This window comes from Eschrichtius robustus, chromosome 14, assembly GCF_028021215.1.
Source record: "Eschrichtius robustus isolate mEscRob2 chromosome 14, mEscRob2.pri, whole genome shotgun sequence".
Taxonomy (NCBI): domain Eukaryota; kingdom Metazoa; phylum Chordata; class Mammalia; order Artiodactyla; family Eschrichtiidae; genus Eschrichtius; species Eschrichtius robustus.
In genome coordinates, this window is record NC_090837.1 from 86445409 (window position 1) to 86463459 (window position 18051).

The 18051-nt window shown below is 37.1% G+C and overlaps 1 protein-coding gene across 2 annotated transcripts in view; it reads left to right on the forward strand.

The window, feature by feature from the left end:
* RELCH (RAB11 binding and LisH domain, coiled-coil and HEAT repeat containing) overlaps positions 1-18051 on the forward strand; it is a 122031-nt gene that overhangs the window by 30617 nt on the left and 73363 nt on the right. For both annotated transcript variants that reach the window (XM_068563230.1, XM_068563231.1), the window contains exons 6-10: positions 9987-10190; positions 10296-10387; positions 11004-11297; positions 13974-14049; positions 16264-16359. In XM_068563230.1, the coding sequence (XP_068419331.1) occupies positions 9987-10190; positions 10296-10387; positions 11004-11297; positions 13974-14049; positions 16264-16359 (762 nt within the window). The remainder of the gene's footprint in view (positions 1-9986; positions 10191-10295; positions 10388-11003; positions 11298-13973; positions 14050-16263; positions 16360-18051) is intronic.

Here is an 18051-nt window from a genome sequence, read left to right on the forward strand (position 1 = left end):
AAGAACAAAATTGGGGGACTTCAGCTACCTGACTTCAAGATATTGTAGTTTAGACAGTATCTTATTGGCATAAAGGTAGACAAATAGATCAATAGAACATAATAGAGAGTCAAGAGATTAATTTATGCATAGATAATCTTTTGATGTCTGACAGAATGCAAAGTAAATTTCATTCAGAAAGGACAGTCTTTTTTATAATTGGTACTGGAACATTTTGATATCTATAGACCTCCAAAAATGAATTTCAAACCATACCTCACACCATCTACAAAAGTTAATTCAAATGGATTATAGCTTTAACTTCTAAAACCATAAGGCTTCTAGAAGAAAACATGGGAAAAATTCATTGAAACCTTGGAAGGTGGGCCAAGATTTCTTATATATGACACCAAAAGTATGGTGTTCTTCAGCAAAATTGCTCTCATCAAAATCAATAACTTCTGCTCCTTGAGAGCCACTCTAAGCAAATGAAAAGGTAAGCCATAGATTGGGTGACATATATGCAAGTAACATATGTGCTAAAGGACTTTATCCAGAATATTTAAAGAACTCTCTAAACTGAATAATAAGGAAACAGCCCAATTTTTAAAAGCATGGACAAAAAATTTAAACAGATACTTCAACAGTGAACATATATGGATAGCAAATAAGCACATGAAAAAGATGCTCAGCATCTTTAGTCATTAGGGAAATACAAATTAAGTCACAATGAGAATACCATAACACTTAATAGAATGTCTGAGACTGTACCAAGTCTTGGCAAAGATGTGGAGTAACTAGAAATCTCATCTTTGCTAGTGAGAATGCAAAATGGTACAGTCACTTTGGAACACTTTTTGGCAGTTTCTTTAAAAAGTTAAAACCTTCACCACCTATATGACCTGGTCATTCCATTCATGGATATTACAATCCAAGAGAAATGAAAGCATATGTTCATACAAAGACTCCTACACAATGTTCACAGCAGCTTTATTTATGGTAGCTAAAATCAGGGAAACAACCCAAATATACAAGAGCAGGCGGTTGAATAAAAAATTTTAACATATCCTTATAGTAGAATACTACACAGCAACGAAAAGGAATTAACTGCTGACAGATACAACAACACAGATCAGTCTGAAAATCCTTAATCATTAATCTGGGTGAAAGAAACCAGACAAATATAGTACTTGCTGTATGAATTTATAAAAAATTCTAAGAAATGTAAACTATTATACAGTGACAGAAAACAGATCAGTATTTGCCTAGGAACAGGGCACATGTGAGGAATAAGAGGGAAGGATTACAAAGGGACCAAGAAAACCTTTGGTAATGAACAAGTTCATCTTGTTGATTGTGGTGATCTATTCAGGGGTATACACAGATGTCAAAACTTATCAAATTGTACATTTTAAATTAGCTCGTGGATTTAAATCATGCAGTTTATTGTGTATTAATTATATACCTCAGTAAAGCTGTTTTTTATGAAAGGCAGTGGAAGTGCTCATCAATAACCTGTTCTTTAACCATTAAACAACATTTAGTGGTAATTTCAACTGACCTAAAAGCAGAGCTATATAGAGCCCTCACTCCCCTCATGTTTAGTCTCTAGACAAAATGTAAGACTTTTTGCCCTGTTTTATTTTTGATCATATACCCCAATTTTACCCTCTTAGTGGCACTTATCATTACCTGCAATTACCTCTTGTCTCCCTGACTAGACTATAAGTTTCTTGAGGGTAAAAGAATCTCTTGTTCATCTCTATATCTGCATGTATAGTAAAACTCCGTAAATATTTATTGATAGTTTTCTCATATTTTTATCTGCATGCAATCATTGTCTTACTGTTCTTTGCTTCCCTCCTACCAGTTCTTTTATAATTTTTTACTTTCTATCCTTTCTTTCTATTGTGCTATGTGAAATTTTGTTTTTATTGTAAATAAGCGTTCTGTGTATTTTCAACTTCTTTCAGAATATCCTTTTTACTTTAAATACAACTTGTCTCTTCACTGAGGACCCTGTTTCCCCTATTTTCCAAGTATGAGATGGTGGTGCCTCTCACACTCTAAAACCAGGATGTTTTCTCCTAGGATGTTTTCTCAATTGGAACATACACTTTGACATTACAACAAAATTATGATTATGTTGAATTTTCAAGATATTAGCAATAAGGGGACTTCCCCGATGGTCCAGTGGTAAAGAATCCTCCTTCCAATGCAGGGGACGTGGGTTTGATCCCTGGTCAGGGAACTAAGATCCCATGTGCTGCGGGACAACTAAGCCCACGCGCCACAACTACTGAGCCTGCATGCCACAAACTACAGAGACCACGCACTCTGGATCCCGCACACCAAAACTAGAGAGAGAAAAAACCTGCATGCCACAACTAGAGAGAAGCCCAAGTGCCAAAACGAAGAGCCCGCACGCCACAACGGAAGATCCCGCGTGCCGCACTAAGACCTGATGCAGCCAAAAAAAAAAAAGATATTAGCAATAAGGAAAAGATAAATTTCAGGGGAGGAGCTTCAAGATGGCAGAAGAGTAAGACGCAGAGACCACCTTCCTCCCCACAAATACATCAGAAATACATCTACATGTGGAACAACCCCTACAGAACACCTACTGAATGCTGGCAGAAGACCTCAGACCTCCCAAAAAGCAAGAAACTCCCCATGTACCTGGGTAGGGCAAAAGAAAAAAGAAAAAACAGAGACAAAAGAATAGGGACGGGACCTGAACCACTGGGAGAGAGCTGTGAAGGAGGAAAGGTTTCCACACACTAGGAAGCCCCTTCGTGGGCGGAGACTGCCGGTGGCAGAGGGGGAAGCTTCGGAGCCGTGGAAGGGAGCGCAGCAACAGGGGTGTGGAGGGCAAAGCGGAGAGATTCCGCACAGAGGATCAGTGCCGACCAGCACTCACCACCCCAAGAGGCTTGTCTGCTCACCCGCCGGGATGGGTCGGGGCTGGGAGCTGAGGCTCGGGCTTCGGTCGGATCCCAGGGAGAGGACTGGGGTTGGCTGCGTGAACACAGTCTGAAGAGGGCTAGTGGGCCACAGCTAGCTGGGAGGGAGTCCGGGAAAAAGTCTGGAGCTGCCAAAGAGGCAAGAGACTTTTTCTTGCCTCTTTGTTTCCTGGTGTGCGAGGAGAGGGGATTCAGAGCACCACTTAAAGGAGCTCCAGAGACGGGCGTGAGCCGTGGCTATCAGCGCAGACCCCAGAGACGGGCATGGGACGCTAAGGCTGCTGCTGCCGCCATCAAAAAGCCTGTGTGCAAGCACAGGTCACTATCCACATCTCCCCTCCCGGGAGCCTGTGAAGCCCGCCACTGCCAGGGTCCTGTGATCCAGTGACAACTTCCCCCGGAGAACACATGGCGTGCCTCAGGCTGCTGCAACGTCACGCCGGACTCTGCCTCCGCAGGCTCGCCCCGCACTCTGTACCCCTCCCTCCCCCCAGCCTGAGTGAGCCAGAGCCCCCGAATCAGCTGCTCCTTTAACTCCATCCTGTCTGAGCGAAGAACAGACGCCCTCAGGCGACCTACACGCAGAGGCGGGTCCAAATCCAAATCTGAACCCCGGGCGCTGTGCGAACAAAGAAGAGAAAGGGAAATTTCTCCCAGCAGCCTCAAGAGCAGCGGATTAAATCTCCACAATCAACTTGATGTACCCTGCGTCTGTGGAATACCTGAAGAGACAAACAGTCATCCCAATTTGAGGAGGTGGACTTTGGGAGGAACGATATATTTTCTTTTTTCCCTTTTTCTCTTTTTGTGAGTGTATATGTGTATGCTTCTGTGTGATTTTGTCTGTATAGCTTTGCTTTTACCATTTGTCCTAGGGCTCTGTCTGTCCATTTTTTGTTGTTGTTGTTGTTTTATTACTTAAAAAATTTTTTTCTTAATAATTATTTTTTATTTCAATAACTATTTTATTTTTTTTTTTTTTTAAATAAATTTATTTATTTATTTATTTTTGGCTGTGTTGGGTCTTCGTTTCTGTGTGAGGGCTTTCTCCAGTTCCGGCGGGCAGGGGCCACTCTTCATAGCCGAGCATGGGACTCTCACTGTCGCGGCCTCTCCCATTGCAGAGCACAGGCTCCAGACGCGCAGGCTCAGTAGTTGTGGCTCACGGGCCTAGCCGCTCTGCGGCATGTGGGATCTTCCCAGACCAGGGCTCGAACCCATGTCCCCTGCATTGGCAGGCAGACTCTTAACCACTGCGCCACCAGGGAAGCCCCTATTTTATTTTATCTTCTTCTTTCTTTCTTTCCTTTTTTTCTCCCTTTTATTCTGAGCCGTGTGGATGACAGGCTCTTGGTGCTCCAGCCAGGCGTCAGGGCTGTGCCTCTAAGGTGGGAGAGCCAAGTTGAGCACACTGGTCCACAAAAGACCTCCCAGCTCCACGTAATATCAAACGGCAAAAATCTCCCAGAGATCTCCATCTCAATGCCAAGACTCAGCTCCACTCAATGACCAGCAAGCTACAGTGCTGGACACCCTATGCCAAACAACTAGCAAGACAGGAACAAAACCCCATCCATTAGCAGAGAGGCTGCCTAAAATTATAATAAGGCCACAGACACCCCAAAACACACCACCAGACGTGGACCTGCCCACCACAAAGACATGATCCAGCCTCATCCACCAGAACACAGGCACTAGTCCCCTCCACCAGGAAGCCTACACAACCCACTGAACCAACTTTAGCCACTGGGGGCAGACACCAAAAACAATGGGAACTACGAACCTGCAGGCTGTGAAATGGAGACCCCAAACACAGTAAGTTAAGCAAAATGAGAAGACAGAGAAACAAACAGCAGATGAAGGAGCAAGGTAAAAACACTCCAGACTAAATAAATGAAGAGGAAATAGGCAGTCTACCTGAAAAAGAATTCAGAGTAATGATGGTAAAGATGATCCAAAATCTTGGAAATAGAATGGAGAAAATACAAGAAACGTTTAACAAGGACCTAGAAGGACTAAAGAGCAAACAAACAGTAATGAACAACACAATAAATGAAATTAAAAATTCTCTAGAAGGGATCAATAGCAGAATAACTGAAGCAGAAGAACGGATAAGTGACCTGGAAGATAAAATAGTGTAAATAACTACTGCAGAGCAGAATAAAGAAAAAAAAATGAAAAGAATTGAAGACAGTGTCAGAGACCTCTGAGACAACATTAAATGCACCAACATTCAAATTATAGGGGTCCCAGAAGAAGAAGAGAAAAAGAAGGGGACTGAGAGAATATTTGAAGAGATTATAGTTGAAAACTTCCCTAATATGGGAAAGGAAATGGTTAATCAAGTCCAGGAGGCACAGACAGTCCCATACAGGATAAATCCAAGGAGAAACACGCCAAGACACATATTAACCAGACTATCAAAAATTAAATACAAAGAAAAAATATTAAAAGCAGCAAGGGAAAAACAACAAAAAACACACAAGGGAATCCTCATAAGGTTAACAGCTGATCTTTCAGCAGAAACTCTGCAAGCCAGAAGGGAGTGGCAGGACGTATTTAAAGTGATGAAGGAGAAAAACCTACGACCAAGATTACTCTACCCAGCAAGGATCTCATTCAGATTTGATGGAGAAATTAAAACCTTTACAGACAAGCAAAAGCTAAGAGAATTGAGCACCACCAAACCAGCTTTACAACAAATGCTAAAGGAACTTCTCTAGGCAGGAAACACAAGAGAAGGAAAAGACCTACAATAACAAACCCAAAACATTTAAGAAAATGGTCATAGGACCATACATACCAATATTACCTTAAATGTGAATGGATAAATGCTCCAACCAAAATCCATAGACTAGCTGAATGGATACAAAAACAAGACCCGTATATATGCTGTCTACAGGAGACCCACTTCAGACCGAGGGACACATACAGCCTGAAAGTGAGGGGATGGAAGAAGATATTGCATGCAAATGGAAATCAAAAGAAAGCTGGAGTAGCAATTCTCATATCAGACAAAATAGACTTTAAAACAAAGACTATTACAAGAGACAAAGAAGGACACTGCATAATGATCAAGGGATCAATCCAAGAAGAAGATATAACAATTGTAAATATTTATGCACCCAACATAGGAGCACCTCAATACATAAGGCAAATGCTAACAGCGATAAAAGGGGAAATCGACAGTAACACAATCATAGTAGGGGACTTTAACACCCCACTTTCACCAACGAACAGATCATCCAAAATGAAAATAAATAAGGAAACAAAAGCTTTAAATGATACATTAAACAAGATAGACTTAATTGATATTTATAGGACATTCCATTCAAAAACAACAGAATACACATTCTTTTCAAGTGCTTATGGAACATTCTGCAGGATAGATCATATCTTGGGTCACAAATCAAGCCTTGGTAAATTTAAGAAAATTGAAATCATATCAGGTACCTTTTCTGACCACAACGCTATGAGACTAGTTATCAATTACAGGAAAAAATCTGTAAAAAATACAAACACATGGAGGCTAAACAATACACTACTTAATAACCAAGAGATCACTGAAGAAATCAAAGAGGAAATCAAAAAATACCTAGAAACAAATGACAATGAAAACACAACAACCCAAAACCTATGGGATGCAGCAAAAGCAGTTCTCAGAGGGAAGTTTATAGCAATACAATCCTACCTCAAGAAACAAGAAACACCTCAAATAAACAACCTAACATTACACCTAAAGCAATTAGAGAAAGAAGAACAAAAAAACCCCAAAGTTAGCAGAAGGAAAGAAATCATAAAGATCAGATCAGAAATAAAGGAAAAAGAAATGAAGGAAACCATAGCAAAGATCAATAAAACTAAAAGCTGGTTCTTTGAGAAGATAAAACAAAATTGATAAACCATTAGTCAGACTCATCAAGAAAAAAAGGGAGAAGACTCAAATCAATAGAATTAGAAATGAAAGAGGAGAAGTAACAACTGACACTGCAGAAATACAAAGGATCATGAGAGATTACTACAAGCAACTCTATGCCAATAAAATGGACAACCTGGAAGAAATGGACAAAGTCTTAGAAATGCACAACCTGCCGAGACTGAACCAGGAAGAAATAGAAAATATGAACAGACCAATCACAAGCACTGATATTGAAACTGTGATTTAAAATCTTCCAACAAACAAAAGCCCAGGACCAGATGGCTTCACAGGCGAATTCGATCAAACATTTAGAGAAGAGCTAACACCTATCCTTCTCAAACTCTTCCAAAATATAGGAGAGGGAGGTACACTGCCAAACTCATTCTACGAGGCCACCATCACCCTGATACCAAAACCAGACAAAGATGTCTCAAAGAAAGAAAACTAGAGGCCAATATCACTGATGAACATAGATGCAAAAATCCTCAACAAAATACTAGCAAACAGAATCCAGCAGCACATTAAAAGGATCATACACCATGATCAAGTGGGGTTTATCCCAGATATGCAGGGATTCTTCAATATATGCAAATCAATCAATGTGATACACCATATTAACAAATTGATGGAGAAAAACCATATGATCATCTCAATAGATGCAGAGAAAGCTTTCGATAAATTCAACACCCATTTATGATAAAATACCCTCCAGAAAGCAGGCATAGAGGGAACTTTCCTGAACATAATAAAGGCCATATATGCCAAACCCACAGCCAATATTGTCCTCAGTGTTGAAAAACTGAAACGATTTCCACTAAGATCAGGAACAAGACAAGGTTTCCCGCTCTCACCACTATTATTCAACATAGTTTTGGAAGTTTTAGCCACAGCAATCAGAGAAGAAAAAGAAATAAAAGGAATCCAAATCAGAAAAGAAGAAGTAAAGCTGTCACTGTTTGCAGATGACATGATACTATACATAGAGAATCCTAAAGATGCTACCAGAAAACTACTAGAGCTAATCAATGAATTTGGTAAAGTAGCAGGATACAAAATTAATGCACAGAAATCTCTTGCATTCCTATACACTAATGATGAAAAATCTGGAAGTGAAATTAAGAAAACACTCCCCTTTACCATTGTAGCAAAAAGATAAAATATCTAGGAATAAACGTACCTAAGGAGACAAAAGACCTGTATGCAGAAAATTATAAGACACTGATGAAAGAAATTAAAGATGATACACCCAGATGGAGAGATATACCATGTTCTTGGATTGGAAGAATCAATATTGTGAAAATGACTGTACTACCCAAAGCAATCTACAAATTCAATGCAATCCCTATCAAATTACCAATGGCATTTTTTACGGAGCTAGAACAAAAAAAATCTTAAAATTTGTATGGAGACACAAAAGACCCCGAATAGCCAAAGTGGTCTTGAGGGAAAAAAACGGAGCTGGAGGAATCGGGCTCCCAGACTTCAGACTAAACTACAAAGCTACAGTAATCAAGACAATATGGTACTGGCACAAAAACAGAAATATAGATCAATGGAACATGATAGAAAGCCCAGAGATAAACCCACACACCTATGGTCAACTCATCTATGACAAAGGAGGCAAGGACATACAATGGAGAAAAGATAGTCTCTTCAATAAGTGGTGCTGGGAAACCTGGACAGCTACATGTAAAAGCGTGAAATTAGAAAACTCCCTAACACCATACACAAAAATAAACTCAAAATGGATCAGAGACCTAAATGTAAGACCAGACACTCTAAAACTCTTAGAGGAAAACATAGGAAGAACACTCTTTGACATAAATCACAGCAAGATGTTTTTTGATCCACCTCCTCGAGTAATGGAAATAAAAACAAAAATAAACAAATGGGACCTAATGAAACTTAAAAGCTTTTGCACAGCAAAGGAAACTACAAACAAGACGAAAAGACAACCCTCAGAATGGGAGAAAATATTTGCAAGCGAATCAATGGACAAAGGATTAATCTCCAAAATATATTAACAGCTCATGCAGCTCAATATTAAAAAAACAAAAAACCCAATCCAAAAATGGGCAGAAGCCCTAAATAGACATTTCTCCAAAGAAGATATACAGATTGCCAACAAACACATGAAAGAATGCTCAACCTCATTAATCATTAGAGAAATGCAAATCAAAACTACAATGAGGTATCACCTCACACCACTCAGAATGGCCATCATCAAAACATCTACAACAGTAAATGCCGGAGAGGGTGTGGAGAAAAGGGAACCCTCTTGCACTGTTGGTGGGAATGTAAATTGATACAGCCACTATGGAGAACAGTATGGAGGTTCCTTAAGAAACTAAAAATAGAACTACCATATGACCCAGCAATCCCACTACTGGGCATATACCCTGAGAGAACCATAATTCAAAACGAGTCATGTACCACAGTGTTCATTGCAGCTCTATTTACAATACCCAGGAAATGGAAGCAACCTAAGTGTCCATCAACAGATGAATGGATAAAGAAGATGTGGCACATATATACAATGGAATATTACTCAGCCATAAGAAGAAACGAAATTGAGTTATTTGTAGTGAGGTGGATGGACCTAGAGTCTATCATACGGAGTGAAGTAAGTCAGAAAGAGAAGAACAAATACCGTATGCTAACACATATATATGGAATCTAAAAAAAAATAATAATAATGGTCATGAAGAACCTAGGGGCAAGACGGGAATAAAGATGCAGACCTACTAGAGAATGGACTTGAGGATACGGGGAGGGGGAAGGGTAAGCTGGGACAAAGTGAGAGAGTGGCATGGAGATATATACACTACCTAAATGTAAAATAGATTGCTAGTGGGAAGCAGCTGCATAGCACAGGGAGATCAACTCGGTGCTTTGTGACCAGCTAGAGGGGTTGGATAGGGAGGGTGGGAGAGAGGGAGACGCAAAAGATATGGGGACATATGTATAGGTATAACTGATTCATTTTGTTATAAAGCAGAAACTAACACACCATTGTAAAGCAATTGTACTCCAATAAAGATGTTTAAAAAAAAAGATAAATTTCAAAAATGCAAGATAAAACTGCCACATAGATTTTTTTTATATTATTATTTTTTATCTTTTAGGATTTTGAACTATGGGATGATGTAGGGTTAAACATTCCAAAACCTCCAGACTTACTGCAACTCTACCGAGATTTTGGAAATCATCAAGTGACTGGGAAAGATCTTGTGGATGTGGCCAGTGGTGTAGAAGAAGATGAATTAGAGGCTCTGACACCAGTTTTAGGCAACCTTCCTCCAACCCTTGAAACTCCTCAGACTGTAGAGGTGAGAGGTATTAACTAAGTAATTCAGTCCACAAAAAGTATTTAAACCTCATAAAAGCATACTATGAGATCTTGAGTTTCTGTTTTTCTCCCATTTTGATTTTAGAACTCCTTGCTAGTAAAGAAATTAGAAGATAAAATTAGTTTATTAAATAGTGAGAAATGGTCTTTGATGGAACAAATCAGAAGACTTGAAAGGTTAGTACTTAATCATTATTTCTAAAAGACCTCTTAAAGTTTTTAAAGAAATTGACAGATTATATAAATATATAAAATAACATTTCAGTTGTAAGACATAATTTTTCATATCCTAATACTTCTGGTAAAAAGTCTTATAGTTGCTTATATACTTAAAGTGTCCTTTTCCCCCCAAAAAAGTTGTTAAGTCCCCGTAATAATAATGTAATTGCATATGTCTTGGAACCAAGAAATAAGATATTTTTTATTTTCTCCAAATTATATCAGTAGTAATAAAATAGCTTCTTCACAGTAGTGTTGTACATATTTCCCATTCATTATTTCATTTAATTCTTAATTCTGTATAATTTTCCCCATTTTGCAAATGAAGAAAGTTAAGTGCTAATCCAAAGCATAGTTTATAAAACCATTTTTATGCTTTATAAGAGTTTGTAGCTGCACTTCTAGGTATATGAGGCATCAGTGTATATGGTGCAGAAAAGATTAATCAGTTGCCAAACCACTTTCTATTAATATGTTATACTTTTAAACCATTAAACCCATTATGAGGTTTATGCTATTACCAAAGTTTTAAAAAATACAGTTATTCTCTGATAATTTCTCTTTCTTTCTACAGTGAAATGGACTTCCTCAAAAATGAACACTTTGCCAGCCCTGTAGTTTGTGACTCTGTTCAGCCTTCTTTGGATCAGTCTTCCCACAAAGACTCTGGAGACAGTGGACAGAATTCAGTTGTAAATAGTTCAGAAAAGGGAGAAAACAAGGATATCCATCTTTCAAAATCAGATGAAATTGATTCCACTATTCCTAAAGAGAATTTCCCAAATTCTTTCCCCAGGAGAGAAAGAGAAGGAATGCCATCTTCTTCTCCATCAAATAAAAACACAGTCCATTTTGATAAACCCAATAGGTTAGTATGCATCCTGTGTTTTGAAATGCATCTTTCAGCTATTTAGAACATTGTCAAAATAGAAGAGTTTCAATTCTTATTTTGCAGGTCAGATGTATGAATTTTTATGTTTGGCATGAACTTAACACATAGCAAAGTCCATGTCACCAAAAAAAAAAAAAAAATCACAAGTAATTACTAAGTTAAATTGTATTAACAAGGAATAGACCATAAATGGGATAGGTCCTATCTTAGCCAAGTACTTAAACCCATAAATAATATGTATGTTTTATGTGCTGTATTTTACCCAGTGCTTTTTACCTTTTCTGTATTCTACCGTCATTATCAGACTCATTAGAAGGTTTTGGTACTGAATAGTTGCCTGTACTAAAGAGGGGATTAGCTATTAATCTTAGGCCTTTTTCCTGTGTCTGCTTCCATTACTAATATTGTATCATTAATATTCTCTTAATTCATTTAGTTTTTATTGGATCGCAGTGATTGAACTCAGATGACAAAAGCACGGTCCCTTGCCCGTCATGATTATGTTTTCTAGTAGGGGAAACAAAATGTGTTTAAAATTATTTTACATTTTAATGTGAAAAATATTAAGAAAGGAACATTTACTGAGTTCTTTTTTATATGTCAGGCACAGTTCTACATGCTTTATGTATACTAACTTAGTTAATCCTCACAAATTACCCTGTGGTGCATTCTGAGCCACAAAGCCATGCTTCCTCCTCCTCCTATTAAATGGAAGAATATTATACCAAGTGTTAGGATGTAATAGGAAAGCATGACTAATTTGTTTTAAAGGTACTCATTATTAGTGAGAAGTATTTGATTTTTTTTTCCCCAAGCAAATCTTTCCCCTCATGTGCCACAACTTTCTGTGTACCTGCTTAAGTGTGTGTGTGTGTGTGTGTGTGTGTGTGTGTGTGTATTTTTAGGTATTATGGGGGTTGAAATAGACACAGCCCAATCCTCAAAGTGCATTTAATCTAATATGGTTAAGATACAGTCATAAAAATGATACTCAATAACAGTGGCATTCGTAATAGTTCTTAGTGTTTAGGAGTACTTCCATATATCTCCTTTGATACACCAAAGCCACTCTCTGGAGAAAGATGACTGTTAAATTTCTTCAACTAATTTTTTTAGCTCTTAACTATATGTCAGGCAGTCTTAAAGAGGAGTGTAATGGTAACCAAACATATGGTCATCCCTTCGGTTACAAACCTTACAGTATGAGAGAGGCCAACAGACAATTATTATAAGTATGAAGAGTAGTAATATAAGAGAAGTTCACCTTGCTTTGGGAAGACGTAATCAGGGCACCTAACCTAGTCATCAGAGCAGGAAAGATTTCAGGGAAGAAGTGTTATCTAACTTTAGACCTGATGACTAAGTAGCAGTTAACCAGACAAAGAAATAAGACGAAGTCTTCCCACTAAGAGAGAACAGCATGTGCAGGGAGAACACTGTGCACTTTGGGAGCTAAGAAGAATTTATTAAGGTTGAAGCAAAGAATGCAAGTGAGAAGAATGACAGGAGATGAAGTTGGAGAACTAAGCAAAGACTAAGTCATATAAGCCGTGTTAACTCATTTTAGAGAGTTGGGACATGATGGCATCTAAGTTTTAGAAAGAGTCCTCTAGGGTAGAGGTAATTGGAGGGTAGCAAGACAGGAAGAAAGGAGAATAATAGGATATCTATTGGAAGAATCCAAGTAAGAAATGATTGAATTTCCTGTATTAGAAAGAAGTGGATAGATTTATAAGATAGTTAGAAAGTAAGAGATTGATTGGATTAGGAGATTAAAAGAAAGGGAAGGATAAAGGCTTTCTGGCTTGGGCAATTGGATGCATTATAGCTCCCTCCACTGAAAGAATATGGGAGGGGAAACATAACAAGCAAATAGGCTTAAGCTTTGGCACACTAACTCCACAATGAGATGTTACTGGGGCCACTTTGTGGTGTATACTAAATAACCTCTATTATGTAACTTTGGTGTTAGCCCTTTTCTTTGTAGATTGAGCAAATAAAGTACAACTCATAGTTATAATATTATGAATACTATTACGTAGAGACCAGTGTTGTTTTAAAAATGTAAATGTTTTAACCTTTTTTATTAAACATAAATAGGCTAATATTTTCAATTACAAAAATACTTCCTTTGAGATATACCATGAATGTTGAACAAGCCTCTCCTTCATTTATCTTTAATTTTTAATTCTTTTATGTGGGTTTCTAACATTAAGGATTATCATTATCATTATATAGATCTGTAAAACTTCTCAGCAACATACCAGGTCAGCCTTTGTATCCACTGTTTACCTTTCTGGGACCATAGAGAATTAGGGAAGAAAAAAAAAAACTCATTTCAGGTTTTACAAGCACTTTCTGTGGTCATTGACCTGCCATACCACTTCAGGTTTAATCCACTAACATTTATAAGTCATTCATTCCCATAACATCAAGCTCTTTTAAGATCAGCATCTATTGCTGATTTCTTTTCCCCAGTATAATTCTCCACTGAAGTGACCTTTAAGTCTTTTGTGGCTGAGATATTCAGTTAACATTTGTGGGGTAGGGATCATGCAAGGATGGGAATTATAACCTGCAACTTACTTTCTCCTTAAATGCCAGTGGTAACTATTTGGTATTGTCCCATTTTCATTCAATATTTTCTTCTAGGAAGTTGTCTCCTGCTTTCCATCAAGCACTACTCTCTTTCTGTCGAATGTCAGCAGATAGTCGTTTAGGATCAGAGGTAAATTATACCCGATTCTTTCAAACTTTCTTAAAACATTCCGTTTTTCTTCTTAGCATCTTACCCAAAAATAATTGTGATAAGACTCTATTTCAAGTACAAATCTATTATTTAAAATAATGCTCTAAGAAATTGTGCCTAAAATTTTAAAATTTTAAGGAAAGTAGTTGATTATTTTTGTCTTTAGATTAAAGCTTTGTTTAGTATTAAAGTGGCCTTTTACAGTCTAGTTTTGTTATGTCTACCAACATATGGTTATATGCCTCTCTATGGTATAATTCAGAAAACCAAATCAAGTGTACATATTGTTTATAATTTCAGTTATTTTTAGATTACTCTATTTTTAATTTCATTCGGATTGTCTTTTTTTTCCCCCACCTTCATGCTTTATGCTTTATAGTCTAATAAGTTTGAACAAATATTCGTGATTCCAGAAATAACTGATAAGCTTTCTGCTTCAGGGTCAGGGTAAGGGTATTATTTCAGCAGTTAACATGAAATTCCATTAAAAAATACCTAACACACACTAAGCATTATGTTACATGTCATCTCACTTAATCTGCATTTTAATTTGCAAACTTACAAAGTAGGTAATATTAGTCTAATTTTCCAGATAAGGAAATTTTAGACAAGTCCCATAACTTTCCCAATGTTAGACAGCTACCCAGGTCTATATGATTGTAAAGCCTAATTGCTGAGTATTTGCATTGGTGTCAGGAGCTGAACAACCTACCTCTGCAAAGTGAATCTAAACTTAGGTTATTTAGATGAATAAATCAAAAATATTGTTTCCTTTTGATGCTGACCAAAAGCTGTGAACTCAAATGTCTGCAAAGAAACCGGGCAGGTCTCATAATATGGTGAAGCAAGAGGGTAATAATAAGGAGTGGTGGGTACTGTAGTAAATTCAGACTTACATCCTTTGCCTAAATCTTCCAGGTGATTGCTTCTGTGTGTGTGTGAGGGCCCAAGGATAGTGCCATTGCTAGACTATATAGCACCTTTGTGCAAATTAAAACGATACTCCTTACTTTTGGTGGATATATACCTGGTGTGGCAAATGAGTGCCTGTTGGATGTCAGCCCCGCTTACCATTTAGGCTGATTCTCTGTGCAAGGCATAGCCGATAACAGTCTTTTTCAAGAGAAGTTGGGCATATGGATTTTTTTTTTTTTGGTTGTCTGTAATTTTCTTTTTTTTTTTTAACATCTTTATTGGAGTATAATTGCTTTACAATGGTGTGTTAGTTTCTGCTTTATAACAAAGTGAATCAGCTATACATATATATATATCCCCATGTCTCCTCCCTCTTGCGTCTCCCTCCCACCCTCCCTATCCCACCCCTCTAGGTGGTCACAAAGCAGCGAGCTGATCTCCCTGTGCTATGCAGCTGCTTCCCACTAGCTATTTTACATTTGGTAGTGTATATATGTCCATGCCACTCTCTCACTTCGTCCCAGCTTACCCTTACCCCTCCCCGTGTCCTCAAGTCCATTCTCTACGCTTGCATCTTTATTTCTGTCCTACCCCTAGGTTCGGATTGATTGTCTTTGGTTTCAGAGTTTATTAGCTCTCAGATTTGTTTTCCTCAAGTCCTTTGTAATTGTTGTTGCAGGCTTATCTTCAGAGGGTTTTTTTCTTTTTTTCTCCTATCTTTATACTCACTCCTCCCTTTCTAGCTGTTTTGTGGTTGATTCCACTTCACCTCTTTTGGGCTTCTGTCCCACAATGTCATTAAGAATATGAAAGAGCTAGAGGATGGTTTGGATGCAATCTGGCAATCCTCGTTGTAAGACTGGGTCAGCCCCCTTGGACTTCCCTTGCATGCAGCTTCATTATGCAAACTACTTTCACCTTAGGCAAAGCCTGTAGCTTTGTGGGCACCTTTTCCTCAAGAACAAAATTAAAAACCGTTGAAGCTGCCCCAGTCCTGTGTTATCCCTGTTTGTTCCCAGAACTGAAGCCTTGTAAGCCTCCCTGTCTTCACCCTTGCTTCTTAACAGTGTTTTAAATCCATTTCTGGTCTATAAAAATGTTTATCCCATTAGGGATTACAGTTGTTCTTGTTGTTTTTATCATCATCATCATCAATTGTAATTTTGGTTGTGTGTTTGGAACAGAGGTGACAGGGTCCAAAACATAAACTTTAAGTACAATACCATCATGCACAGAAGTTCTCCAGTGTCATCATTTATTAATTCTTCGGTTTTCTAGGTGTCTCGGATTGCAGACAGTGAGAAAAGTGTTATGTTAATGCTGGGGCGCTGCCTGCCACACATTGTTCCTAATGTGCTGTTGGCAAAGAGAGAGGTGAGACACATAAAAGTATTTTCATTCCCCAGATCTCATCATGTTGTCCATTTTTTGTCATTTTGAAGTTTAGTGTTATATTTTTATTTTGTTAAAGTCTATTACTTGCAATCATATTCTTACTTTTGTGCATGCATCTCTGCTCCTAGAGAATGGTTTTACACCTCTGTCAGGTGAGTTCAGTAAAACTGCATGGTATTCATGTTTTCCAGTTTTGCTTAAAGCATCATTAGCTTTTGCAGCACTAACTATTACTGTAGGTCCATTTATGTGCCATGAACACTGTCCGTTTTTTACATTACCAGTTAACTAATTTATTCTATCTCTGCTTTTGATATGATATGCATGATTTGTCTACAGAAATAGACACACTTTGTATTGAACATTCACAGGGACTAATAATGTAACTTTTCTTAAACATAGTTACCTATTATTAATGTTAGTTTTATTGTATTTGTTTGGCAGTAATTACACTTGTCTTAGGATGATAGGATAGTTATAATATTGTCTACAATAACTTTTGAAAGTACCTTTTTTGTTTTTCTTGTAGCTCACCTGTTATTGACCAGATGCTTTATATGTCCAAAATAGAGTAGCAAATTTATTTTAGTACACATTGCCTATGTTACAAGCCATAAATACTGTAGAAAGTTATTTTTAGAGTTATATTTAGCCAATAAAAGAGTAATGAAAAGTTATCTGTAATCTCATTTAAATGACAGTGAATGATTTATTTGCAAACAAGTTAATTATTTATTTGAATTATTCAATTTATGAAATCAATTTTCAGTTCAGAAATTTTTTTTTAATGGGTTAAGAATATTTTAGAATGTGTCATAAAAGTTTCTTTTGTTATCCTCTTAATATTTACCACCGGTTTTAATCATAATTCACGGGACCTACAGTATGATAGGTACACAGTGCATTGGCAAAACCCATGTAGAGCTTATCCTTAATTATCTGTTTAGCACAAGAAATTTGTACTGATCCTCAAGAAAATGTATGTGTAGAGCTTAAAAATTTTTTATACCTATAGGTATTTTTAATTTAAAAAAGATAAACATGACTGTTTTCTTACTGATGGTTTTATTTTACCTAATATTTAAAAATAGCTGTGAGACGTTAATAAGTATGGAAATTTTTCTGTGTCTTGAAGGATCAGTGTCCAATTTCAGATTGTTTTGCAGTTCTGCCTGGCAGAATGGTGTTTGAGCTTCTTTTCCTTTTTCAGCTTGTAACATAATCCATGCAATGCATTAATGTTTGCATCCCTTTTACTATGTTTCCTTAATATAATCTTTAAAATATCACAGAAACCTAATTGTTATGAGATGCAGTTTAAGCTTTTTTATTTTAATTTTCCCTTTTTTAACCATAAAAAACTACCACTAAAATCTGATTGTACTGCATGAAGTATTTATAAATTTGCATCATCAGTAATCAGATATATATATATAAATATATATGTAAACATATTTATATATACACATATATTTTATTTGTGGTATGATGTTTACTTTTTGGCTGATTTTAAGGTTTTTATATTTTAAAATATTTATATACTTATAATTTCATGAAGAATTGATCATTTATCTTTGTTTAATTATTTGTACTTTATTCTGTTTTACCGGAAGATTTACCATTTATTATATACCAAAGTTGTATTCCCTCAAAATTAAATTGGTAAATAAT